We start from the raw sequence: 26924 nt of genomic DNA, 5'->3' as shown, positions 1-26924 counted from the left end.
GATGGAGGGATGAACCCGCCGCACTGAGCTCGCGCTGGACCAGAAAACCTCCGAGGGTTTTCGGGAGAGCGTGCCAAAGACAACAGGACGGTGCGGACTGCAGGAGCATCCACCAAACAAGCCAACAGCCGGGGTAAGCCCGCGCCGCGCTGCTGCCGCAGCATAGGAGAGGCACCCCAAAACAGCATCGTAGGAGTGGGCTGAGGAAGGTGGGGCCCCCCCGTCTCGGCCAGGCTCTGCGTCCCCCCTCCATCCCGAAAGCGGCACCGAGGAGCCGTGCGGGAGAGAGCGGAGCGGCCAGCTTGACTTGGACGGCTGCCCTGCGTCGGCTCTCCGTGGCTGGCACCGTCCGAGCGGGAGCCAGCTCCCGGCTCTGAAGTTTTCTGCAGCCAGTAAGGGTCTCTCCGTGTTTTCCGACAGGCTTTGGATTTGGCTCGGGTTTGCCTTGGTTTCCGAAGGCAAGAGGCAGTTAAGTCTCTTGGAAGAATGAATTAATTAGCAAATGCCTTTGGTCAGGTCAGCGCCCTCGAGTAGCGTGCTTCATCCTTTAAAGCAATGCCTCTGCACCCAGGTAAGCCGCTCTGGAAGGCTTATGTTACCCTTAGTATTTTAAGAGCTATACATACATCATCCCGGAGGAACCCTTTTGGAGGAAAAAAAAGAAAAAAGCCTCCCCCCAAAACGCGGTGTTGACTCTAACGGTGGCATTTGTGTAAGCAACAAAATATTGACGCAGTTGGCTGGGGTCTGGCTGGGGCTTCTGGAAATAAACTGCTGCCTTGTTAAATTGTAGATGGAAATGCAAGTGGGAAAATGACTGACATCTTACACAAGGCGGGCAAATAAAATCGCTGCTTTACTACAGCGTGAAAAAACTCAGGAATTAATAGGTCTCCTCCTGCTCGGGGGTGTTGGATTTATCCCCGAGTAAGATTCATGAACTATTTTAAGGAGAGAAGTGCTACTTTTAAACACGCGCGTCTGGGTCCTGGAGTTAAAGCGGTGTCACTGGTGCCGAGTTAACCCTTGCCTTCTCGCGGCGTGCCGGCCCCCGGAGTAACGGCAGGCAGAGCAGGCAGCCCCCTTCTTGGCAGATAGTGCTCTCGCCGAATATATAGACATATCAACACCTGATAAATGCTACGAGTTTATTTTTGAAGGGTATTAAGTACGATGTGTTCCAACAGCTTGTGTCAGAAATGCGTTTCAGGCCTCAACCTGAACTCTGAGCTTGATTTTACCTGTGTGGGACATAAAATGCATTTAAAAGGAAACACCTGCTCCAGAGTCGAGCCCGGATGAAGTTGAAGCAGATGCACAGAGCGTTGCAGAAGCCATCTGCGGTGTGATCCAGCGCACCCCGAAAGACTCCTGTTGACTTCCGTAGCTGTAAGAGCTATTATGGGGTGTCTTCTGTGGGAAATAGGACTAACAGAGCTTTAGAGAGCCATGTATCGCTCTCCTTTCTGCCCAAAGCCCCTTCCTTCTCCACCCACATCCTGACGATCTGCCAGCTGACGTACGCGTGCTCGTGGAAAAGCGGGACGAGATAAAAGCCGTACGGAGCACGCAGCAAGCCTGCCGGCAGCACGGGGTCCGACTCACCAGCAGCAACGACACTGGTGTAATTATGCACGCTCCAGTACCATTTCCCAGTAATTATTCTGGAATAAAAGCCTGCCTATTTCTGTAAGAGCTTATGTCACTTGGAAAGCTGTTATAAATTCAGCTGGAAAAAGGGACCCTTATTCTGGGATAAGTGTGGTTAGTGGTTAGCTGGGAACGGGGCTATTCCTGGCGCTGCCATCGACCTTCCCGGTGACGCCGGCTAAGTCGCCTCACCTCAGCGTGTGTCACCTTCTCCTGCTGCAAACCGGGAATTACAAACAAGGGCTTTCGCCGCACGCAGCGTTTTGGGAAGCTCCGTGACACTGGAAAAAAGGTGTCACAGGGTGACAGGCAGTCATTTAGTGGGACTTGGTGCTTTTTTACCCCCCTCGGAGGCATCTTGATAAAATTGTAGGTTGGGGAAATGAGGGATGTAGCCGGGAGCTGGCGATGGGGACTGGCTGAGTCGCCGGAGCCTGGGCCGTTGGCGTATTACTGGGAATACAGTGTTTTCCTCTCCGATTTTAAAAATAGTCTATTCTGTTCTGAGTTTTAGACCACACCCCTCGCTAGGGCATCGAAACGTCTCGGCTGCTGTTTTCTCGAGCCATCTCCTTCCCGCGTGCAGCGTCGGGGTATGGTACCAGCATCGATCGCCCCCACCCAGGTGCTCTGGATGCTGCGAAGAGGTCGGGTCCTGCCCTGGCCTTTGGTCCTCATGGACCGGCGGGGAAGGGAAATCTCCCGATTCGCAGCATTGTGGCCTCCTCTTACTCCAGCATCCCTGCCTGACTCAATAGCTGGTGCTGTGATCCCTAAGGTCCTTTACGGGAGTTTTGCTTCTGCCTGTTACTTCACAGCGGCTTCTTGCGCAGCCTCAGAAACCTCTTTTGGCTCCAGCATCACGCAAATGTCACGGTCAGAGCTGAAGATGCAGCTCGTTCATAGTATATGGCATTAAATTCATGCTAGAGGTGGGGAGGTCTAGTTTCAAAGTTGTGGGGTTTTTTTTGGTTTTTTTTTTTTACACTTGCACAGATAGTGCAGGGTTGCTCACAAGCCAGAATTTGTCCTCTTTGCCGAAGCAGGCGCTGCCCGTGGAGCGGATGGACCAACGCGCTGATGCCGAGAGGCGAAGGGCGAGTCTGCCCCGGCGCGTTCCCGCGACCTCCGTCCCTGCGCGAGCGCCGGAGCGGGGCTCACCGCCGCTCTGAATTGGGCTCCGGCCAAGGAGGCAGAGGGGAAAAAGCTTTTTACAGCCCATTAGTGCTCCCCAGAGCCGTTCGGCCCCTCTCGTAATAAAAGTGGTGGAAGCCACAGAAATATTAAGGCTGGTCTGCAGAAGATGCCAGCCCGGCTCCGTGTCCCTTCCCAGTGACTTTGCCGGAGCTGCTGACCCTCCTGGCAGCCCCCGCTGCTGGAAGTCCCTCCGGGAACGCAGTAACAAGCTGGCGAGGGCTGGTCCCCCGTCCGTCCCAAGCTCCCCCAGCAAAATGTGCATGGGAGGGTTCCAAGTGCAAATGTGTGTGTGCTAATGGGAAATGAATTGCCTCTTGCCCCGAAGCCTTGCAGCTTGAGGAAAACAACGCAGGGTCTAGGAATGACCTCATATCGCCTCCCAGGGAATGTTTTGCCGGATGAAGGGGGGAGAGGCAGCATCAAGACAGCACAATGTATGTATCTCTCTCCCTGTGTAAACATCCCTGTAGCTGCAGAAACCTCTTAAAACCCCGAATGAGAGGAGAACAGCCGCTTTGATCTGTGGATGTGGTTGTTATTTTCTAAGTGTGGATCCGTTCTTTTTTTAATTTTGCTTCAAATTAAAAAAATGCCTGTTGTGATCTTTTGCTTTTATTTCTTGGCTAGGGACCGGAGCAGGGTGCAGTAAATTTTCATTACTCCCCATGTAACCGTTTCAGCATGGTCGACAATTCCTCGCTGGCTCTTCAGCGCCGCAGCACAATGGACCGAATCTTCTGGCCCTACGTGAAGCCAAAGCAAAGGGCTTTTGCCCAGAAGTGCACGACGGGGAGTGGAGGCAGCGGGGAGGAGAGTCCTGCCACCTCCTTCCCCGCCCGAAACACGCACACGTGTGCGCACACGGCTCGGGCTGGCAGCGCTGTCCCAAGCCTTTGCAGGGCTCCGGAGGGGGCTCTTGGGGACGGCTCCGTGCCAGCCCCGCGCCGCGGCAGCAGGAGCTGGTAAGGAGCAGTCGGGGCCGAAGCGCCGGGCTGTCTTGCAGGCGATTTAAGTGTGATTCATGGCCCGCCCTCCCTCCAGACTCCTTGTGTGATCTCGGGAATCTCCATCTGCCTGACCTTCCCCATCTGCGTGCGGGGCAGGGGGACGGCCCTGCGCTCGGAGGGGCTCCGCGGTGCGCGCAGCCCTGGAACCTCCGTCGGCCCTTCTTCGCTCAACCAGGCGGCATGCTTCTGGAAGAAAGCAAGATTATATCTTTTTTTTTTTTTTCTTTTTTTAGGGAGTTTTTGAGCATCAGCAGCTCACCCCAACCCCGCTGCTTTGCTGCGGTGCTTTGCAACCCCACTGGAGGAGCAAGAGGTGGGGCTCAGCCCCTTTGCTCCCCGTGGCTGAGCGATGCTGCCATCGGCCGAGGACTCGCCTTCAAAGGCGAGATCCACCCCCCAGTGCAAGGCACTGGTTTAACTGGGAGCACTTGGCTGGAGACCCGTCCCCGCCGAGGCGATCTGGGCGCGAGTGAGGAGTTTGCTCATCCCGCCGTGCCGTCACGTGGCTGCTCGGTGTTTTGGCGTTTTGATTACACACGATACTGTGTATTTAGGGCTGGTTTATGGGTGTTTATACTAATGCGTAAACCTGTAATTTAGAAGCTCGGTTATAAATCAACATCGCTGAAGGTCTTGTCCCTCGTGCCTTGAGATCGGTCTCCAGATTTAGAAGACAGGTTAGAGGAGGAAAAAAAAAAAAAAAAAGAGGACTGTTTAGTTTTCCTCTGGTTATGATGATAAAGGATCACGGGATGGGATGCGAGCGTGTCCCGCTCCGAGGTGCGGCGGCTGGGCACAGGGATCCACTGGCATAAGCAAGCAGAGAGCTTCCATTTTGACTCTGCTCTTACGACAGCCGTAAGAGAGATTTGTGTTTACATGGCAAATCCCAGTCCGGAAAGAAAAGCGGTGCCACGGCTGCCGAGCCCATGGCTGCGGGAGGGTGGTGGCATTCCACCAGCGCTGTCCTCTGCTTGTGCCAGGACACGGGCTGCAAGGACCAGAGCCCCTTCCCGCTTGGCACCGCACGCGAGGAGGAGCAGCCTTCATCCCCAAGAGCTCCTGGCACAGACTGGGGCTGACAGGAGAGCCAGGAGCATCCTCCAGCGGCAGCGCCGAGCTGGATAGCACATTCCCACTGGTGGGTCGTGGTCCTCTCCCAACGCATCCTAGCAATGACGCCTCTGCATTCATATTTTTATACATCAAATTTTTTTTACAGCTTTAATAATCTTTTCCGCGCCTTTGCCCCTTCCCAGGCTGCCCTGGAGCCTGGCTGTGCTAGGGATGGGTTTGCATTACTGGTTTGATTTGATATAGCATAGCGAGATGTGCTGTGAGTTACTGGGGCCGGTCACGTCGGTGCAAGTGCTGGATTTTGTATCCAGCTGGGCTGCGGCAGAGCCCGTGGTGCCTGTTGAGAACCCCCTTTTAGCTGGGGGGGGCTGGAAGCTGCCTTGCCCTGAGCTGCCAACCCCGGCAGACGAGAGCCACGCAGCCCCTGGGCTCACCTGCAGCCACCACGCGAACGTGAACGTTGGAGATTTGTGTTGGGTGCAGTGGGCGCGTCTGTGCGTCTGTCCTTCAGCTGATGCTGGTCTCCTGCTCCCCTGGAAGGGGTCGGTTCCCGCATGGGTTTGGGGCCCTGATACTTTGTGTGGGGGACCTGCTGGCAGCAAGCAGAGCTACCTGGGTGCAGGATGGCTCCGCGGGGCTGGGGGGGGAGAGCCTCGCCCTTGGCCTCTGCCTTTGGAAAGACCCGGTGTGCGGATGAGCTCCCGGCTTCCACGCGTGCTGCTCTCCGGGGCCGGCTGCTCTGCATCTGTCCTGTCTAAAGCACACCTGCTCTTGCAAACCTCCTCCCTCGGGGAAGGTCCTGTCCCGTGAAGGCAGCCCAAGGGTTCTGTGTTTTTGTAGGCAAAGTACGATGATTGGAAGGATGATCTTGGAGGTCCTTTCCAATCTTAATGATTCCTAGTTTTTACTTTCATTATAAATGATCCAGCCACCAAGCCAGGAGGCGTGGGGTTGCTACTCTCCCCTTAATCGGTTTAGTGGTGGACTTGGTAGTGTGATGTTAATGGTTGGACTGGATGATCTGAAAGGGCTTTTCCAACCCAAACGATTCGATGATTCTATAACTAGACCCAGGGACTCCTCAGCATCCTCCTGCCCAGCTGCGGTCCCTCCCCTCCTGTCCACAGTGAGATGCCGTGGGTGCCTTGGCTTAGCTGGACATTTTCTATCATCTCCAGCTCCCTTTATTGTATCTTTAGGGATTATTAGGACAAAGGGGGCAAAGTGAGGCTGCGGGGGCAGCACGGTGGGGTGGGAGGACCCCGTGGGCTGTGGGCCCCCGTGTCCCTGGACAGGTGGAATCACCGCACACCTTCCTCCGGGCCCGGCTCCCCGCCTTATCTCCTGCTGCAATTTCCTGGCTGGCGATGCCTCTCCTGGCTCAGGGAGCAGAAACCCCCCGCAAGAGAGGGGGTGCCAGCAGCGCCCAGCGCAGGGGCGGTCGCGGGGTGTGGCAGAGGGTCCCCCTGCACCCCTGGGATGCCAGCCGCAGGGGCCAGGCTGCGAGGGACTCCCGCAAGCAAACAAAAACCCCCAGAATATTTCAGAAAGGTCTTTGTCTTCACCCCCTCCGCCCTTATTTCCAGTCCCCCCTCCCCACCTCTCCCTTGCAAACAGCAGAGCTGCTCTCTGGTCCCGCTTTCCACCAGCCCAGCACCCCAAGACTCTCCCGCAGCCGCCGAGCCCAGCCAGGTTGTGCCATCCGCAAACTCTTTTTTTTTTCCTTTTTTTTTTTTTTCTTATAGATATTTTTTTCCTTCCCTCTTTTCTTTTCCACCCATTGCCTTTTCCCATGCCATACGCCTCCCCCTGCCCCCCCCTCCCCTCGCCACCACCCCAAGCCCTCGGCTGGCCGAGGGGCTGCGAGGTGCGGGGTGGGTCTGGGGGTTGCGGGGGGCTTTGCATTGATGCATTGATCGCCCATGGTCTCCGCCTGACCTCCCTGCTCCCAGGGAAGCAGTCTCCATGGCTACTGGCCCTTCTCCTCCAGCGCAGACTGTAAATTCCTGCAGGCAAAGCCCAGCCTTGGGGGTGCGAGGGGGGGAGCCGGGAAGGAGTAACCAAAGCCAAATAGAAAGAAAGAAAGGCTGGGAGAAAAAGGGCGTTGCTTGGATGGGGCTCTCCTTTCCACTCCCCTTTCTCAGGTCCCCAGCACCAGGGCAAGGCGCCTGCTTCCCCCCTCCAGCGCTGCTGCTCCTGCTGCTGCTGCTCTCTTGCAAAACTGGAATTGGCTGGGATTATTTAAGAAAAAAAAAAAAAAAAAAGAGAAGGAGAAGGGATCAGAGCAGCCGCCAGAGAGAGGGCGATAGAGTCCACTTTCCTCCAACTGCCCTGGGTCTCCTTCCCTCACTCTCTCCTCTTTAGCAACACCAAGAGCCCCAAACTGAACCCAGAGCAGCTTTTTCCATCAGTTCAGTTCCCTTCCCTCCCTCTGTCTCACACACGGCAAGAAGAGAGCCCCTTCCTCCTCTTGATTTCCCTTCGCATGCTCAGCCTCTTGTTTCCTTTAAAGCACTAGAAATCCCCCCTTCTTGCCCCCGCTCCTCCATGCAGACTGGGATTGCAATGGGAGCTTTGCAGATTGCTGGATTTTCCATCCTTTTCTTTCTCCTCCACTCTGGAAACACGCTGGCAAATAAAGCCAGTCAAGGTAAGAGAAAATCTTCCCAGCTCGAAGGTTTGCTGTTTGATGTGTGTGTTAGGCAGCCGGACCTCCTCTTTAGATCTGGGATTTTATATGCAGGCTGGAGAAATTAGCAGCAATCGCAGAAAACAGTGGAGGGGATTTAAAATGTTGCTTGCAGATATTCTTGCCTTTGATTGGGGTTGGTTTTCTGTAAACTCTTTAATGAGTTGCATTTCTTACACTTTTTTTTTTTTCTGGTTCGGACTCTTTATCTCAAGGCAGGGGGTGCAAAGGCAGAAAATTAGGGTGGGCAAACAAGTCTGCACCCATCACAGGGAAAATGTTGCTGTTTGGAGGGGTTTGGGGGGCTTTTCTGGGTTTTTGGGTTTCGGTGTCTGTGAGATGGGGATAACACCCACGGCGGTGCGGGCGAGGAGGGCTGCTTTCGGGCTGCGTTGGAGGGAAGGGACGGCGGAGCGGGTATCCGTAATGCTGGGAGGTTGCATCTGCGTTTGTGCGTTTTACATAGGCGCGGGTCGAATCGCAAATGTTGTGCTATAGGGGTGTGGGCTGCAGAAAACTTCGGGGAGCTGAACACAGCAAAGCCTGAAAAATACGGGAGCTCTTTCCCTATCTCTAGAAAAGAGAGGTATGTCCCATCGTTATCAACTTCAGGCTTTTCTGTTTCACCGCTCCCGTGTTGAGCCAGAGTTTCTCTTTCACAAACGTACCCATGTAGCTTTATGTATGGTCTATCTATACCTTAGGTTTTCTATAGCACCTCTATATTTAGCTCGGATTTTTCTCTATACACACGCGCAGGAGTGCGTGCGCACACGCAAACACACACAGCCCTATGTGCATGATCCCGTTGGCTGTCTCGAAGGGGTTTTTTTCTCCTTAATTCACCACTATCTATACAATCTGTTGGTTTTTCTTTTTTTTTTTTTTTTTTTTTTTTCCCCATAGCGCCTAACAGTATGTAAGATTTATCAAAACCAGCTTTGGCTCTTGCTATTGTAGTAGCTGCGTGTTTATGCGTACGGCGAGATTAAATAGAATGTGAATGAAATGTAGAAGCGCGGGATATAATTAAAGATCTCTCGTAGGCATTAGTAATCGGCGTATTGCAGCCATGCGCACGGTCGCCCCGAGCCCTGTCACCGACAAAGTTAGAAGGAATTTCAAGGCTATTGTCTTATCTGGCTTAAAGTGTTTTTAAAACAATAGGCGACTTTTCAGGAGGGCAGTCTGGGCAAGCATGGGGGAGATTTTCCAGGGCAAAGGTTTGGTAAGAAGGCATCCAGCTTCACGTAAACCTTTATGATTTCGGCTTAGAAAGGAATGCTTAGGTTTTTATCCCCCCTCAAATTATCTTGAGTGTATGCATTGCTTTCATTTCTTATCATAATATTTATTTATTAAGGCCTTTTGGTTTCCAGTTCCATTTAAGCCTGAGCCAGAATTGCATTAAAATAGCAAAGTAAAATTCCATCGTGCAGAGACTTGACAGATCCCTTCGGGGAAGGAGAGGGGTGGAGTGGGGGTGGAGAGAGGTGAGCTCAATCCTGTGCCGGGGTGAATCGCCCGCCGTACGCCCGGGACGGTGCTGGCTCCTCCCGGCCCCCGGCGAAGGCACCAGGCAGAGCCAGGGGGTCCGGCAGCTCTGCAGCCGGGGGGTGGTTTGGGGTGGAGAGTTAATCCCCAAAGCCGCTGCCGGGGGGTCCCGGGGTGGTGAGGGGGAGGCGGATGCGGAGGGGTGAAGGTTGGTGCCTGCGGGGATGCTGGGGGAAGCGAGGGCTCTGGGCAGGGGTGGACCCCGTCCTTTTTGGATGAGGCTGAGCTCGTGGACCCGGCATCACCGATGGCAGATAAAACCCGTGCTTTTCCTGGGAACCCACCATCGCCTGTTTTTCTGCACGCGCAAGCGTTGTTGAGCTCTTCGAAGCCACCCCATGCACCTGGGGCGTGTTTTAGTAGGTATTTCTGAAAAGCATCGAGCATCCCTCCTGCATCTGCAGGTGATGCCCCAGGGATGGGGTGCACATCACCCCTTTGCCCTCACCGAAGCCCTTGCCCTTTCGGGGCACAGCCACCCTTGCCAGGTGACTGTCACGGGCTGGGGACGGCTCCTCTCCCGTCCGATGGGCTTGTTCTGCTGTGAAAACATCGCACCGTGGGTAGGGCTTGCTGGCTCATTTCTCGCACTGAATTACCCTGGAAAGTTTAGTCTGTAGGGAAGGAAGGATTTAGCAGAGCCATCCACCGGCCCTGGAGGGCGTCTGCCAAAGGACCTGGCTGTCTGCGGGGTTTATTGTGTCAGTTTAGGGCTAGGAGAGCTTTCAAGAGGAGTGACAATATAAATCCAGATAACCCCGGGGAGGCTCCCGACACGCACTCGGCTGCGACGAAGTCTCCCTGTGGTCCCCATGCCCAGCTGCCCGAACGGCCCCGAGCTGCTGCACTACCCACAGCCCCCCTGGTTTTCGGACAGATAATGCCACCCCCAGTCCCATCCCGTCATCCGTCAGTCCGTCTCACTGCCTGCCAGGCAGAAGAGCCCGTCCTGAGCTCCCGCTCTCAGTGGAGCGGTGCCTTTGCCCATCGCCTGCCGGCATCGGTCCCCCCCGTGCCCTGGGGAGGATGGAGCCCAAGGGCTGGCAGTTTTGCACCCTCCTCTTGTACCAGGCACTGCCCGGATCCGGCCTTGCCGTGCTCCTCAGGCAGCACCCCCACAACTGGAGACGCATCCCGGGATTTGCCACCTTTTCCTGCAACCGAATGACACGTCCCCTCGGATGGTGCCGGGGGGACGGGGCTGGGAGGGAGGTGCAGCATCTCCCTGGGGGACCCCGGCACCCCACTTTGCAGCCCCCGGCGCTCCCGCAGCGCCGGCCACCCGCCCAGCGCGGGGTCCTGAGTGGGACCGTGGCCCCAGCCCAGCTCGATGGTCGCCCGTGGGGCAAGCCAGCCCTTCTGGCCGGTGCCGCGCGGCCGCCCAGGGACGCAGCCGCTGTCCCGCGCGAGGGGCCGGGCTCGGTGGGGATGCACCTGCAGAGCCTACGCCGCCAGGGATTATTTTTTTATTTTTTTACTTTTTTTTTTTTTGAGGAGTCTAAAATTTTCCAATTGCAGTGTGGAGATGCTGTTTGATTCCCCTCCCATCTCCGCCGAACCTCCTCCCCCTTGGCCTCCGCTTTCCTCCCTCTCATGCATTCACAGTGTGCGACTGTTGTGCCTGTCCCCTCCACCCCTCTGAAATATGAAATGTAAAACTGTAAACATTTCAACATACAGCAGTTCAAAGGAGATCTTTGACTGAGGGCGTCTAACATGCCTGTACCGAGATTAAAAAGGGGAGGGGGGGGTAGGAAGGAGGGAAGAAGAGTTTTTTTTGTAACTGCCAACAGGAGTATAAATATTCAGACACCTCGAGTCTTCCAGTGCAGAGATGTATTGCTGTCTCCAAACTGCTCGGGAGTTTTTATTTTTTTTCTTTTATTTTTATATAGATTTTTCCTTTGCAGACGGTCACACCGGAGTAATCCATTTAGGAAAAAAATATGCATGAATAACCTTAACCTTCACTTTCAAAATTATAAGTCCCCTGAGAGGCTTTAGGAGAAGCCCGGGATGGCAAATAAAGTTTGCTCTGTCTCGCGGCGCTGGAGGAAGCCCGGCTGGCCGCGTTTCGGCGAGGCCGTCTTCCCCGCTGGAGATCTTGTGATTATTGCTCCCAAAGCCGAAAACAAACACGCACATTTTTTTAAGGCAAGCCTTGGTCAGCCTGATAAGCCAAAGGAACAACAACAGCAACGACAATTCCCCAGGGAGATGAACACGCTGTTGGCGTGGAGCATCAAACGCTCCTTGGAGAAATCGCGGCCGAATTGAGCCGAAGCGACCGGGCTTGGCGCAAGGAGGTGGGGTAGGGATGGAGGGAGCGTTTCCAACCCAGGGGATGCCGGAGCTGGTGGTGGGTCTGGGATCCACTGGGATGACCCAGGCTGGTGCAGGTGATGGGGAGCTCAACACGGCTCTGCCCTCGCGGGCGTGGGAAGCGTCGATATGAGAGGAAAAAAAAGCCCCTTTTGGGGTGCTGCCAGCTTTGGAGAAGGAAAGCACGAGGCAAGGGGTGCAGAGCGGGATCTGGGCATGGGGCGGTGGGGTCAGCAGGGTGGGACCCCCCCCAGGTCCTCACTGCGACTTGGGGTTCGTCGTCTTCATCCACGCTCCGTCGTTCCGCGGGGCCAAGCGCTGTGGCTGCGTCTACCGGGTCCCGCCCGCTTTCGGGAGAGCTGGGTGGATGTGTGGGGCGCTGGGCTCCCGCGGTGGGGCTGGGGCAGGGCTCTCCGTGGCGTGCCGGGATGCAGACACCCCTCTGAGCCGACCCGCGTGCGGGTACCTGCCCAGGGACCGCTGCCACGGCGTCCCCGGCACGGCACCCCCGGCCCGGCGACGAGCCATCGCCCAGCACCTGAGTTAGGATCTCGCCTTCGGATGACGCAGCTTGGGCCAATTTGCAAAAAAGCCGCCCCGTGGAGCGTCTTGGTCCCCCCTCGCCAGCCCCCAGCCCCTCCCGGCGGGATGCCGTCGGCTGCACCGGAGCCGCCCGCGGCCGTGCCCTGCGCCCGTCCCGCCGCAGCGCAGCACGAGTCGCCCTCGCGAGCTCCCCGGGTGAACAAATGATTAATAAACTGCACCACAGTGTCTGAGGTGGTTATTAATACCCTGGTAAAAAGAGCTACTGAAGTTATAAAGCTTTAATTTGGCATTAAGGCCGAGTGGAAACTCTGCGTGTCTGCCAACAGCTACACACACATCCCTATACAGACGGGCTGTTAATATATATGCCTATATAAAAATAAAGAATAAAATTAATTTGAAAGAAAAAGCTGAAGGGCTTGCAGAAGGGCGGAAAAGGACGGCGGTTTTGTTTGTTTAGGGGTTTTCTGGCGGGTTTTTGCTGCCCTATCTCTGCCCCCTCCTCAAATTTATTGGGACTTGCAGCCTATGGATAAAACCTTTTTTTTTTTGCGTTTTGTTTTGCTTTTAAAAAACAAAATAAGGAAGTGAGGAAAGAGCCTCCATCCAGGCTCTAAAAATATACGAGCTGTTGCTTTCTCCCCCCTCGCCGTCACGTATCGCGGGCGGCGTGACGCCGCAGGGCAGGGCGCAGGCGTGGGACCCAGGTGCCCCTGGCTTCGCCACCGCCTTCCCCGCCGGCCTCGGTCAAAGCCCTTCGCCTCCCCGGCGGGTGCGCGCCGGTCCCGGGGGGTTGGCGGTCCCCCCCCGCTTTTGGCACGCTCGAAATGGCAGTGGCGTTGAAACCGTCTGCCTCCAGTGCCTTTGAAATGGAGAATAAAGCTGCAGCTGGAGCGGAACGGGGCCCAACAGTCAGCGCTGGAAAATCCCACCCACAACGGAATAAAAAACATCGCCCGAGGCGCGGGGCGAGCGCCGCAGCCTCCTGCCCTTCGCCACAAACCCCCCGGCACGGCGTGGCGGCGATGCCCAGGACGCCCGTGCCCTCTGCCGAGCCCTAATTAGCCCCAGAGCGCGGTGGGGTGGGGAGGTGGGGCTGGGCGGGGAGCGGGGGCCGCCGGACGTGGGCGAGAGCTCGGCTCCTCAACGGGACCCGGCGCCTTCGTCAAAATTAAATTCCCCGCCTGATGCAAAATCCCCCGGTTCTGGGGATCGGGGGGCACGATGCGCCCCTCTGCGCCATCCGGTTTGGGCCCGTTGCAGGCAGCTTTGAGCGAAAAAGGGCGTCTTGGATTATTCCTGCAGGTCTGCGGGGGGTCCTGGCTGGCAACCCCCCCCCCCAAAAATCCCACCTGGATTTGGGACCTGGACTTCAAAAGGTCCTCGCGGGGAGGGGGACGAGCAGGGCGCACCCCAGCAAGGATTTTGCAAGAGCAAATAGGGACGGGAACATCAATAAGGATAAAAAAATCCTATTTCAAAAGTCTTTGCTTGGCTTGAAAACGAAATCCCTCGCGCCTTGGCGGTGGCTGGAAGCACCTGCAGTGTGGCCGCGGGCTTTTTTTTTGGATGGAGAAAATTCTCCTGCAAGAAAAGCGGGCCGTCCTGACGATAAACCTTCCCTTTTGTGGGAAAACGCCGCTTGCGTTGACAAAAATGCAAAAATTTAGTTTTTCAGAGGGCTTTTTTTTTTTTAATTCACTACATCATTTCTGAAGGATACTTCTTAGGAGCCAAAATTTCAGCATTCTGAAATTAGGATCTTTGCCAATCTCGGGATGCCTCCTGGGGTGCCGAGGAGAGTATTTATTCACTCTTCCCACACACACACACACTTTTTTCCCCCCCCTTTTTTTTTTTTCTTTTTTTTTCATAATCCTGTAACCTTTCAGAACGTCTCCAGCTTTGGGAAAATTACAGAGTGGCAAATTTATAATGTTGTCTTTTGTACTTTTGCTGCTGTGTAATCTTTCCAAAGTTAGAGGAGTTTTGAAGTTACAGAATGGAAAAAAAAAAAAGATAGAAAAAAGAAAATAACGTACATGTGCGAGTGGGAAAGGCAAGGCATTGTGTTCAGCGCTGCACAGACATTGTTCATTGTCTTGAGTTTGAGGACGCAGGAGGAAAAAGAAATAGAAAATAAAACCTCCCAAAAAGTGAGATTTCTGGCAAAAGGCTGCGAAAACGTCAATGATGTGATGTCTGGTGGATGCTTCGCGGTTTGGGTGTTTTTAGGGGGAGACAACGGGGGTTGATGGATGATCCGTACTGCTTGGGTGCTGGTTCCCACCTGGACGTCAGGGTGGGTGCCCAGGGATGCACCACCCTCGCCTTGGGACCGTCAGCGTGAAGCATCGAGCCGTGATTTATAGCTCGGGGGGAAGAGCTGAGGGAGGGCTCCAAACCGCGCAGCGTCAGGACCAGGATTTATTTGCAAATCCAGTAGACCTTTGGTTCAGCGTCGGCTTCGTTGCTGTCATGTCCCCGCGCCCATCGCTGCCCGCGAAGCGGCCAGCGCTCGGCGTCCCCGCGCCTCTCCCCGCTCCGGTGCCGCATCCCCGCCGCCACCCGCCCGGGACCCCGGCGAGGGATGCTGGAGCCGGGGCCGAAGGCTCTGTGATGCCCAACGGCACTCGCCGGCCATGGAGGCACTTCCTCCTGTGCCGAAAGGCTCCTGAAGCCTGAAAACGTGGTTGGGAAGGAGCGAGCTCTGCGCTCCTGTGGCTTTTGCAGGTTTTTTTCCGCCGGCAATTATTTGCGCACGCTTTTTGGTTTGTAGGACGGGGCCTTTGCAGGTGGGTCAGGGATGCGGCGTGGCGGCCGTGCCCCGGGGTGGGGACAGGGTTTGCAGCCAAATGTGACGTTTGGCTGGGGAGGAACCAAACCTGAGCCACGCTCAGCTCCCCGAAGAGACAGCAGCCCCCGCGGGACCCCCGGCGCAGGGCGGGCGGCGAGCCTGTCCCCGGGGATGCCGCTGGGTGCTGGGGTGGTGGCGGCGCGGTGGCACCGTGGCCGGTGCCGTGGGTGCTGGAGGCGACGGTGCTGGCCGGGAGCGGGGTGCCGGTCCCCCGTGCAATCTCTCTGTCATCCCCGCCGCGGTGGGTCAGCCTCCAGCCGGTGATTAATGGCCCAAGGGAGGCCGTGGTGGCCGCGGGCCATGGCTAATGTCAAATAACAAATATGAATGCGGGCTGTAAATATTTATACAATGCGCAGGCACGTGCCGCCTCCCTGGTGCAAAGGCAAAGCTCTCCTCCCCCCGGCTGGGTGACTCACATCTCCCGGCAAAAAGCTGCCGGGGTGGCCGGGACAGGGCTCGGGCCAGCGCTCCCGCGGCCGTGGCCGCCGTCCCGGCGGGGCTGGCGGGGCTGCCTGCCTGCCCGCGGCTCGCAGGGATGTTTCGTGTCTTTGGGGACGTCCCGGAGCGCTTCTGTTTTAGGGGGGTTGCCGAAAAGCAGCTTTTTAAGGGCAGCTTAGAGCTTCGCAGCCTCAGGCTCCTCTTTACGGGGTGCAGGGAAGCTGCAGGGACCCTCAGATCCCCCTTCCCTGGTGGGACCCTCCCCACCCCCATGGGAGGCGGCGGAGGCGAACGGCCCCCCGGGAGCAGCGCTGATGCTCCCCGCGGGCCCGTGGAGCGGGAGCGGGGAGCCCGGGGTGCTCTGGGAGCCCTGCCCGTACCCGGGGGGCCGCGGGCGATGCTCAGCCCCTGCCTCCCCCGCCGAGGGCACCCAGCTGCCTCCCAGCACTGCCAGGCATTCAGAGCCAGAGAAGGGGATGCGCCCACGCCGGGGCACCGCGTCTCCCTGCCTGCCTGCGGAGGGAAGGCAGAGAGCAGCCAGGTGAGCAGCCTCTCGCTCATAAACCTCCGTCCCACGCGCTCGAGGCTCTTCTGTTTCCCAAATACCATTAAAACCTCCGCTCCCGCGGCCTCCTGCCGTGGCAAACCCTTGGGCATCGCCGCTTGAGGCCATCACCGGCACGTGATGCTCTGAACGTGATGTCCCGGGTACCACAGCGCTGCATCCCGGATAAACGTGTTGAGGGACAAAAGGGGATGAGGGGGATGCAGATTTTGGCTGTGCCCCTGAAGAAGCTTTTATGTTTTTCCCAGTTCTCTCTCCTGCTTCCCGCTCCTGGCTCCCAGGTTTATTTAATGCGGTCCCTGCTAATTCGTGCACATTCCTCCGCGCCTAAGAATAGAAAGCGATGACGATTATTTGGGTGACTGGTCGGCTCAGGAAACGGCTAATTGGAGACAGAGGCTTTCACCTCTGCCTGGGCTGGCTCCAGCCTGGACTACGGGCGCCTGAGCGGTGTTTCCTACCGTCAGACCTGCAAAAGGCTCGGGGGGTCTCGGGGGGCTTGTACGAGAGCGGGGACGCAGGCAGAGCTGTTCGGGAGCGCTCGCCGCTCCAGTGCCCCATCCTGAGCCCATCACCCGTTGCGTCAGGGCCGGGTGCGGCAAAGCTGCTAAGGAGCAAAGCGGCAGCGTTGCTCCCTCGAGCTTTTCTGGTTCAAATGTGGGTTGGAAAGCGGGAGGCTCGCTTGGTTTCATCACCTCGGGCGATGGCTCCCATGGGGAGGCAGGGAGAGCTCCCCCGGCTCTCCCCATCGCTCCCCCCGCTTCTCCCCTTGCAGATGTCGACGAGTGCGTGGAGGGCACCGACAACTGCCACATCGACGCCATCTGCCAGAACACCCCCAAGTCCTACAAATGCATCTGCAAGTCCGGCTACACCGGTGACGGGAAGCACTGCAAAGGTAGGGGCATGCCGCTGGAGCCGGAGCCGGAGCCAGAGCTGGAGTCCCTCCGACCAGTGCCAGCCCCGGCAGGTCGGAGGCAGGCGGTGGCTCGTCAGCAATGTCCCCTGCCCTTGCAGAAAGGCTGCTTGCTTACCCCAGCCCATTGCAAACCTTTTATTCCCCTTTTCTGCCCCAAACTCCTGGCCTGTTGACACTGCGTTGCACGGGGACGGAGAGGAGCGTGACTGTCCCGCTGCTGGCGGTGGTGGCAGCCGTCGTGCTCCCTCCTCTGCTCTGCAAAGAGCCGTGTTTGCAAGGCTGGGGCTGCCCAGGCCCAGGAGGGTCACCTGCAGCTTCTTTTAAAGAAAGCTGGGCTTCTTTTAACCGCAGAATTTCCAGCCCAAAGGCTGCAAAACCGGGTTAGCAGATAAAACATGAGAAGCTTAAAAATAAGATATAGAGATATAGGTGATACAGATGCGGATATAGATGTAGATATAGACATAGGCATAGACGTAAATACAGATATAGATACATGCAGCTGGGTGGGGCGTGGAAAGAAAATGGGCTCCTTGGAGGAGTGGCACCAGGAAAGCAGGAGCGGGGCAGGGGAAAAATTTCCCGGCTCTGCTCGGAGCGGGTCCAGGGTTGGGATGGGCTGAGTACAAATAGCAGAGGGATTAAAACGCACTCCAGGCCCAGCAAGGTTTCGCCATGGAGGCGGGCTGCTCTGCCCACCACCGTTGGGAAATCCCGCGTGACTCCCAGAGCGCTTGGCAGGTCATCACGCCGTGCCGAGGTTTTGAGACGGCGGGTTAGCTGGAAGTTCAGGGTCTAGACTGGGGAGGACGGGGCATGTTGTTGCAGGGTGTGGAGGGATGCTGTAGGTGATAAGGGAGCTGGGGACCTGCTGGAATAAGCAGAGGCAGCAGAGACCCCGGGGCGCAATATCAGCCGGGTGACAAACATTCTGGAGATGGGGAGCAGCACCCGTGCAGCGAGTTGGCCGTCCTCAGCCGGGGCAGCCCCGCAGCTCTCCTGCCCTCCTCTCTCCGCAGACGTCGACGAGTGCGAGCGGGAAGACAACGCGGGCTGCGTCCACGAGTGCGTCAACATCCCTGGCAACTACCGCTGCACCTGCTACGACGGCTTCCGCCTGGCGCACGACGGCCACAACTGCTTAGGTGAGGGACGGGTCCCCGGCGCGCGCCGGGGTGGGATGCCGGCGTGTCGCAGCCGCTCAGCAGCTCTGGCCCTTGGGACCAGCCTGCTGGCTTTGTGGGCCGGGCACCTCCCGAGCTCTGACCCCCCAAGACCCGTGGCAGAGCCGGGGGGCCATGGTGGCAGTCCCAGGGCAGCGAGCCAGCTGTGGACACGTCCCGTGCCGCGATGGCTCGCTGGGGACCCCCTCTCAGTGCTGAAAGGGGGCCGATAGGAAGGATGGGAGCAATCTTTTTAGCAAGGCCTGTTGTGACAGGACAAGGAGTAATGGATTTAAACTAAAGAAGAATAGATTTAGACTGGATATAAGGAAGACATTTTTTACAATGAGGGTGGTGAGGCACTGGCACAGGTTGCCCAGAGAGGTAGTGGGGGCCCCATCCCTGGAAACATCCCAGGCCAGGTTGGACGGGGCTCTGAGCACCCTGCTCTGGTTAAAGCTGTCCCTGGCACTGCAGGGGGTTGGGCTGGGGGAGCTCTAAAGGTCCCTTCCAACCCAAAGCATTCTGTGATTCCATGATTCTGTGGGGACAGGATCGCTCCCCGTTGCATGGGGGTGATGCCAAGGGAGGATGCTCCATGCTGGGAGAAAAACTTGCTCCCTGGGTCCATCCATAGACTGCGGGAGGTTGGGGTAAGGCAGGACTGGGAGGGTTGGGTTTGGGGATGCTGGGCGCGCATCACGGCCTCCCCGTGGCCGCATCCTGCTGCGGCCAGCGGCCGGGCCGGTAGCTCTGCTCCGCTGCCGAAGGCAGGACCAGCCGGCGGGGCTCACCCGGGCCCTGCCGCTCGCTCCGCTCGTGCTTGAGGTCAGCCCTGCACCTGCCAAAATAGATGAGTTAATAGCAAATACGGTGGGGATGGGAACCAGCGAAGGGACTGGGTAAATAATCCCCGGGCCAAGACAAACCCAGCATCTGCCTACGGAGCGGCCGTGCATCCTCCCCGCCACTTCCCACCGCCCCAAACTCCATCCGGCCGCGGCGAAGCCGAAGCTCCCGGCAGAGCCCCGGGGCCGGCCGGGCTGCCCGCGCCCCGGCACCCGCTTCCTCCCGCGGCACCCGCGGGTGGGATCGCCGGGGCACGGGGCCGCCCGCCTTCCCTCTGCCTGGAGCTCATGCTATTTTCTAATTAGTGTCTGCAGAGGGGTCATTAGTGAGCTCATCACTGGGAGGAGGAGGGGGAAGGGATTATGGACACATACGCTTTGCATTAACCACCATCACCGGGATCTTTGCAGCTTCCTCGGGGAGGGGGGAGATTTACACAGCTGGGAGGAGGCGCGGGCGGGCGGCTCTGCCTTCCTCTCCCGGGGGAGGATGAGCCCGAGGAGAAGAAAGGAAAGCCGGGCTCGGCGAGCCGCAGACGTCATGTGTTTACAGAGTTGGGTGGGAGGGGATGGAGGTGGCTGGGGAGCAGCCGGGCGAGTGGGGGCCCGGGGGGCAGCCCCAGCTCCCCCCTTGAGCCTTCCCTCAGCTCATCCCAGCATCTCGGCCGCGCCGCTTTGCTGTAGGGATGGTGCGGGTTTGTCCCCAGGAGCCCGTTTTTACGGATGAGGTTGTCAAGATCCTCTGTGCCCTGGCTGGGTTTGCTCAGCGGCCGCTCTCGGGGCGGGGGCAGCAGGGATGAACCCCAGCGGGTTTTGCCCCATCCTCCTTCCCCCCCATCCTGACTGTGCTTTGCCCAGCCTGCAAGCATCCCCTCTTAGCCAAAAGAAAGAGGAGCAGAGCAAAGCGGAGGGTCGTGCCCAGGCTTTGCTGGCAGCGCAGGCAGTGGCCGAGCCGGAGGTGCCGGGGTGCGTGCCTGCCGGAGCCCGCCGGTCCCCCCATCGCCCACCCCGGGCGACCTTTTGAACCAGGACAGGAATTCAAGCCCCCATCCTGACATGGGCCCTGCTGGCTTCTGCTCATCTCCGTTGTATTTAATAAAACAGGTATTAGAGCGGCAGAGTCTCGTTTCAGCCATCGGGTTTGAACGGCTGCCTCCTCATTTTTGTGCGGAGCTTGAAGGAGAAGTCGCAAGACGTTAAGCCCTTGTTGTAAGCAGGGGGATTTGAGGAGGGTTATTGGCATCTGCAGGACATAGCTTGGCTGGGACAAGCCTCAGAGGAAGCCGCAAGCCTCCTGCCATCACAGAGGACGTCCCTCCCGTGTCTGGCTGCAGCCCGGCTGTCAGCCCTAGCCTGCCTCGCAGGCGCCTGGGCGTGAGCTGATGTTTTCAACACCTCCTTTCCAAGGTAGCGGGTTTGCAGGGTGCTCCTGGCTCGGCTCCCGGCGCAGTTTCCAGCTGGAGCTGCAGCCCTGCTTTGATTTCTGAGCATCCCCCCAGGGTTGCAGCATCCCCTGGGGCTTGCCTGGGGCTGGGGCACGGTGCAAGGCACCCGCGCTGCTTGGGCGTCCATCCGTCCGTCCATCTCTTTGCCCAAAAGCAAGGCGTTTCGGTGCGTGCTGTGGCGCTCAGGGAGGAGGGTGTGCTGGGGGTGCCGGGGCTGGGAGGCCCCCCGGCACGTGCCGTCACCGAGCCGCTATTCCGGCATTTCCAGCGGCCGATGCTGGCGGGGCTCAGCTTTCCCCTCGGCCGGCGGCTCTGCAACGCTCGAGTTCACGGGAGGTTTTCTTTGGCACGGGGCCCCTCGCTCCCCGGCCCGACGCCGTCACCCGCACGGGTGGAGGGGGCAGGGGCGGCTGCGGCGGAGGTTTGCCTCTCTGCCCGAGCCCGGCATCCCGGTTGCTCTGGCACCTCGGGGCACCAGCAGGTTCAGCTTGGACCACTGTCCCCAAAAACCCTCTGGAGAGAGCAACGGGCTGTTGCTCTTCATTAAATGAGGGATTCTCAGGGATAGAGCAGGAGCGGCCCCGGGGCGAGGGCATCGCCGCTGCCACGGGTGTGCGCTTCAAGCCCCTTCCAGCCTTGCTTTGTTAAACCAAAACAGGCACGAGGGCAGCGGAGCTGCTGGGGATTTGAGTCTCCTTACAAGTAATTATCCCCGCTCCAGGCTAAGGTTTCCCAGCTCCCCCTAATGAAGTGCAGGCATCCCCAGCCGGCAGCGGGCTCGGAGGGGCTAGGAGCAGGGGATGGCTGCAGCCGGCATCCTGGCCCAGTATCCTGGGTGCTTTGAGGGTCCCGGGACAAGGAAAATCCCTTTCTCTGTGGTTTGGTGTTCCCTTCTGTAAAATGAGGCCAGACCTTTTTTGCCCATCAGCTGGGGAAGCTGTATGGCCTCTGCGACCCACCCCTTGATGTGCTTTGCCTTCATCCCCTGCACCCCTAAAGCATCCCCCTTTCTTTTAGCTGGGGGATCACGGATGTAAAGCCGAAATAATCTGCTACCTAGCAAATCTGTCCCAGCCGGTTCCCATCCCCTTGGCATGCCACGGAGCCACGCTCACCCCCTGCCTCCTTCCCTTTGCAGATCTGGACGAGTGCTCGGAGGGCAACGGCGGCTGCCAGCAGACCTGTGTCAACATGATGGGCAGCTACGAGTGTTTCTGCCGGGAGGGCTTCTTCCTCAGCGACAACCAGCACACCTGCATCCAGCGCCCCGAAGGTTAGTGCGCGGCATCTCCCTGCCCCGGGGCACCCTCCATCCCTGGTGCGTACCAGGCAGGTCTGGCCCCCGTCACCCCTGGCCACCCCTGTGTGGTGCCTGGCTTTGGGTGCTGGTGCTGGTTCGTGACCCTTCTCAGCGCTGCAGATTTAAAAGCAAATTTATTCTGAGCACGTTGGGAGAGGATGCTGTGGGGCTAATGAACACCTCCATAACAAAACCCTCGCGGGCCCCTTAATCAAGCACAGTAATACCAAACAGAGGACGTTAATCCTGTATCCAGAGCCTTTTATTAAATAAAAGGTACCCGGAGATCCTCACGCCGCCCTGCAAGACTCGTCTTCTCCTGCCAGGTCTTGTGCAGCATCGAGCCCTTCGTCTCGATATCAGCTCTAAATTGCTGCCGTCTGGAGCAATCTCTTAGCCAAAATAGGAGGAAATGAGAGATTTTTGTGTCTCTGCTGATTTTTATCTCCTCTGCTTGGCAAAGCCGGCTGAGTGTTTTTGCTTTCCTCCTTCCCCCTTCCCAGCTGCGTTGATCTTTCCAGCTCCCCGGGGAATCTCGCCCAGCCCAGGACAGCTCAGCAGCTGCCGGGGCATCTCCTGTGTCCCCGTGCCCTGTGCCCCCGAGGGACGAGCTGGCCGCTCCATCCCCCCGCTGACACCAGTGGGTGGCCCGCGCTGGGGACAGGGGTGCAGGTGCTGGGTTTTGAGCTGGTGTCCGAGCTACACGGCTGCAGAGCGTTGTTGGCCCGGGGGTGTCTGTGTTGCTTCTGCACCCTGCGATTGATTTTGTAGCTGCTACGTGGTCCCTGAGCTCGGGCTCAGGAGCGGCTGCTGAGGACAAGGGGTGGGAGGGTTGCAGCTGGTCCCCGGGCTGTGAGCCTGGAAAAAGCGGAGAGCTGAGGACAATTTGGGGTCCGATGTTAAAGCCTGTTCTGACTTTACTCCTGGCTCCTTGGGCACTGCCAAGGCAGAAGCATTCAGTATTAGAAAGCTAAACCTCAACGTTATGGCTGCTTCCTTCCTTCTGGGGTCCTTGCCAGCTCCTTGTCTCTCTTCTCCTACCCTGGCAGGAGACTTTCTGCTTTCCCTCTGCTCTTTCTGTTTCTCAATCTCCCTCTTGCTTTCCCCTCTCCCTCCTGATGCAGAGGGGATGAAATGCTGCTGGGTCAGGAGGCCCGGGGGATGGAGCCCAGGACCCCTCTCCGGCAGCACCGCGACCCTCTCCCTCGCGCTGGCCAGTCCCTCCCAGTAAGGAGAGGCCAAGGGCTGGGGCTCGCTGGGGTATCGGTGCCTTTAAACCCCATCACGCTCAGCCCAACGATGACAGCGGAGCCACCGAAAGCAAAAGGGGCGAGCAGGGTCCTCACACGGTGCCGGTGCCAGAGCAGATGACCATGTTGCAGGGAGAGGAAGGATTAAGGGGGTGCGAAGCTCAAGGGCGGGGGCTGTAGGCACGGAGGGATTGCTGTGTCCCAGCCTCGTGCGGCGGAGGAGGATGCTGTGCCCGGGTGGAATCGCTCGGGGAGTCTTAGGCAAACAGCATGTGGCCATCCTGGCCTGGAGGGAAGCCAGGACACACGGACGCCAGAGCTTGCGTCTCTGCTGGGACGTGCCGGGGGATCTCTGCAGACTGCCGGCCGTCGGGATCTGGCTTCTCTGGAAGGTAGCATCTCCAGGGGAGCAGCAGTGTGGCAGGGTCAGCCCCGGTGGCCTCTGTGTCCAATGTGGTACCCGGGAGACAGCAGAGATGCTGCCAGGTAGTAAAGAGCAGCAATAAAAAAGAGGGGGAGAGAAAAGCCGCTGTTCAGAGGAGAGGCTGAGAGCGCTTGGCTGTCCCCGGGGGGTCCCGGGGCAGGGCTGGGTGGAGCGCAGGGGCTCGCAGCAGCATCCCGGCCCCGGGGCAGGCTGGAGGGTGCCGGGGGAACGGAGTGGGGCTCCCTGCAGGTTGGGGGTTCCCAGCCCTGGCACAGAGGCCAGGGAAGGCAGGGTTGGTGTGGTTGGAGGCAGGAGGCTCTAATCACAGAGGGCTCGCCTGCTGCTGCAATTACGGGTGATCACCCTGCCCTGGAGTGGCTCCAGGTGGGATCTGCAGGGCAGGTGATGGGGAGCAGCCTGGGACACCCCCAGGCTCCAGCCTGTGGTTTTTAACCTTTCCCGTGCCTGCTAGGTGCATCTCAGCATCCTCCGTCGCGGTGCCCTGACACCATAAGGACCTTCCCTTACCCTCCTGCCCCAGGCTTTTGGCAGCCCACGGGCCTGCAGCTCTGCCCGGTCCCCCATCCTGACGCCAGCATCCCTCACCCCACGGTGGTCTCAGCGCTGGGTGCCTGGATGGGACCCGACCCCTTCCCTCTGCCAGAAAAAGGCCCTGAGCAGGCAGTTGCATCTCCTGGAGGGCCATCCCCGGCTTGCTGTGGGTTTTGCTAAATGGCTCATAAACTCCTGCCAATGCCCCGTTCGGCATGCGCTGAACCCAGCGTTCTGCTGCTGGGTGTCCCCGTGCGCCAAGAGAGGCCGGGGTGGGAGGGGGCTGTGGACAGGTCAGCGAGGGCAAAACGGCAGCTCCGGTAGTGGGAACCAGTCCCCAAACCCTCATTCCCCAGGGGCTGCCAGTGTGTGAATCCTCCCCGGGCTGTCAGTGCATCCTGTAGCTTACGGCCACAGCCCTGGGGCTCATCCCGGTGCAGCAGCTCCAGCGCTGTCCCCCCCAGCAGCCAGCTCTGCCCCTCCAAATCCCCTTCCTTGCCCTGCTGAACGATGCCACGACTGCCTGCCTGGGCATCTGCAGTCACAACCGTGCTCACCCCGTCCTCTTCATCTTCCAAAAAGAAGCTGCATCGCTCCATCCCCTCGGTGCCAGGAAGGGCTGGTGGGCAGCGGCAGCAGCTTCTGCGTCCGCTGCTTGCCCCGAGGCGTGGGAGCAGGGTCTCGCCCAAGGTGGTGGGAGGGAATCAAAGGTTCAAGGTGGCTTTGTCCACCTTCCCGAGCAGCTCTGTGCCAGGACGTGCTGCCCTTCGATGCATTGCCCGGGGTTATCCTGTCCCCCCTAAGCTCCTCGCTTGCGAGGTTTTCCCCTCGTTGCCTCCATCTCCCCATCGCCACCCCGCCCCAGACATCCTTCTGCCACCACGGACCAGTGCCGGCGAGTTTTTGGAGCTTTTCTTTGCTTCCTTCTCTCTTTTAGAAGGAATGAACTGCATGAACAAGAACCACGGCTGCGCCCACATCTGCCGGGAGACCCCCAAGGGGGGCATCGCCTGCGAGTGCCGCCCCGGCTTCGAGCTCACCAAGAACCAACGCGACTGCAAATGTAAGGAGCACTGCAGGGATGGGGATACGGCCTCCCGGGGACCCCTAACCTTGTCCCAGTGGTACAGACCCCTCCCAGCCCTGCTGCAAAGCTCTGACGCTCCCTGGGACTGGTTGATTTATCGAGCCTGAAGCCCTCCGGCTTCATTTTCCTCTGGCATGCCTGGCTCTGCCTCCACTGCCCTTGCAGACAACGCTCCTGGCATCCCCCTCTGCCGTGTCCCCACGAGACATCGTGCCCTTACACTGAGCGGGCTGAAATGGCAGTTAAAGGGGGTCCCAGAGGCAGCATCCCCTGTCCCTGTCCCACCGTTTCGCTTTCCCAAGGGGAGATGAACAGGGAGAGTGTGATGGGCACGGGAGGAGCGCAGGAATCCTCTCCCCGGGGGATGCGGTGCTCTCAGCCTGTCTGATCTCCTGCCAGCATCTTGCTGGCATTGCCAGGTTTATTAAATAGATATGTATGTGTTTATGCAATTATTTTTATTTTGTTTCTCATTTGCTGTCTGCAGCAAATGTGTAAAATTGCTGATCAAATGGAGTTTTAATCCTCTGAGCCTATTATCCCTCCAAGCTAAATGAACAGTACGCCTTGCCCCCCGGGGAGGGCTGGCAGGGATTCCCAGGAGCACCTGAGTCATTCCAGAGATCGGGAAAGTCCCACCCTTCCCCTGTAACGCCGATCCAAGGTCAGGGGCAACCAGCCCACGGGTCCCCTTTGCTCGGGCTCCGCCGGTGGCATTTAGCAGATATGCAAAGGGAAGACGCGAGAAACCACATAACAGTTTGCATCTGCCAAGATCCCGCAGGGAAAGTCGAAGGCCTTTAGAAATTATCCAGGAGGGAGGGATCTCTCCGAGGTTTTTCCAAGCCGGCTTTATGCTACTGCTTGGGGATGCCGGGTGGGGAGGAGAGGGGCTGGGGCCCCGGGTGACGGCCAGTGCTTTGCCTCCCGCAGTGACCTGCAACTACGGGAACGGGGGCTGCCAGCACACCTGCGACGACACCGACCAGGGGCCCAAGTGCGGCTGCCACGTCAAGTTTCTGCTGCACTCCGACGGGGTGACGTGCATAGGTAGGTGCGAGCCATCGCCTGGGCGCGGGGATGTGGGTCGGGATGCGGGATGGCTCGCCTTCCTCCCTGGGCAATTTGCTCTTGGCCCGATGAAGGGGTTTTTCCCAAGCTTTGGGGATGCGGCGTTTCCTTTTGCTGAGATTGGAGAAACTTGGGGCATGTGTGAGGGATGCTGCGGGTACCCGCGGGGCTCAGGGATGCGTCGCCGCTCGACCGCGGGGAGCAAAAGTGGCTGTGGGGATGCTTGGGGTGATGTTTGGGGAGAGGCCGGTTGTGCCGGTGGGTGGGCAGGAGTCCCTGCCTGCCCCCGTGCCGCTGCGGGGAGCGGGCGAGGATGTCCCCATGCTAGAAATTGTCACTGTCACCGGCAGCATTCGGGGAGGGACACGGAGGGGACAGATTTGGCCGCGGCGATCTGTTCCGACTTGGCACTGCGGGGCCTCGGCTCAGGAACAATTGTCTTGCAAAAAAAAAAAAAAAAAAACCAAAACCCCAACAACCCGACAACTCAACCACCCCCAAAATTGTCCTTTTCCTGTGTGTGTTTTCAAATTGTAAAACATCAAACAGAGATAGAAGTTTTACTGGTTTCATATGCTTGTGCTGTTTAACAGCTGATTTGATTTAAAAAAATGTTACATTCGGGGAGTGATTAAGCCCACAAATTGCTCTAGACATTTGAGTTCTTATTGCAAAATAAAAAAGAAAAAGGAATTGAAAGCAAGAGAGAGGTTTTTGGCTCCCCGTGTCCCCGCTGTGCCTGAAGAGAAAACCCTCGGCGCTTTCCAAAGACGGCTCCGTCCGCGGGGCGAGCAGCAGAGGAGCCCCCGGCTGCTCCCCGCCGGCTCGAGGGGTGCTCGGGGCTGAGCCCCCAGCAAAGCCCTCCTGCCCGTCAGCTCGCCTGCCTGCTACCTTAACGTCAGCGCTTCCAGGATTAATCCCGGTCCCTCCGTGCTGCTGCAAGGCGCTCGCAGCCCCTTG

The 26924-nt window shown here is 58.3% G+C and overlaps 1 protein-coding gene across 1 annotated transcript in view; it reads left to right on the top strand.

The window, feature by feature from the left end:
- The first annotated feature begins 7478 nt into the window (after positions 1-7478).
- Positions 7479-26924, top strand: part of SCUBE3 (signal peptide, CUB domain and EGF like domain containing 3) — a 37055-nt gene continuing 17609 nt past the window's right edge. The window contains exons 1-6 of the mRNA XM_075722311.1: positions 7479-7581; positions 16681-16803; positions 17844-17969; positions 21419-21553; positions 24744-24869; positions 25827-25943. Coding sequence (XP_075578426.1) covers positions 7479-7581; positions 16681-16803; positions 17844-17969; positions 21419-21553; positions 24744-24869; positions 25827-25943 — 730 coding nt within the window. The remainder of the gene's footprint in view (positions 7582-16680; positions 16804-17843; positions 17970-21418; positions 21554-24743; positions 24870-25826; positions 25944-26924) is intronic.

The sequence above is a fragment of the Pelecanus crispus genome, chromosome 17, assembly GCF_030463565.1.
Source record: "Pelecanus crispus isolate bPelCri1 chromosome 17, bPelCri1.pri, whole genome shotgun sequence".
In the NCBI taxonomy this organism is placed as follows: domain Eukaryota; kingdom Metazoa; phylum Chordata; class Aves; order Pelecaniformes; family Pelecanidae; genus Pelecanus; species Pelecanus crispus.
The sequence above is the reverse complement of the archived record's forward strand: the minus strand, read 5'-3'. Positions and strand labels throughout refer to the sequence as shown.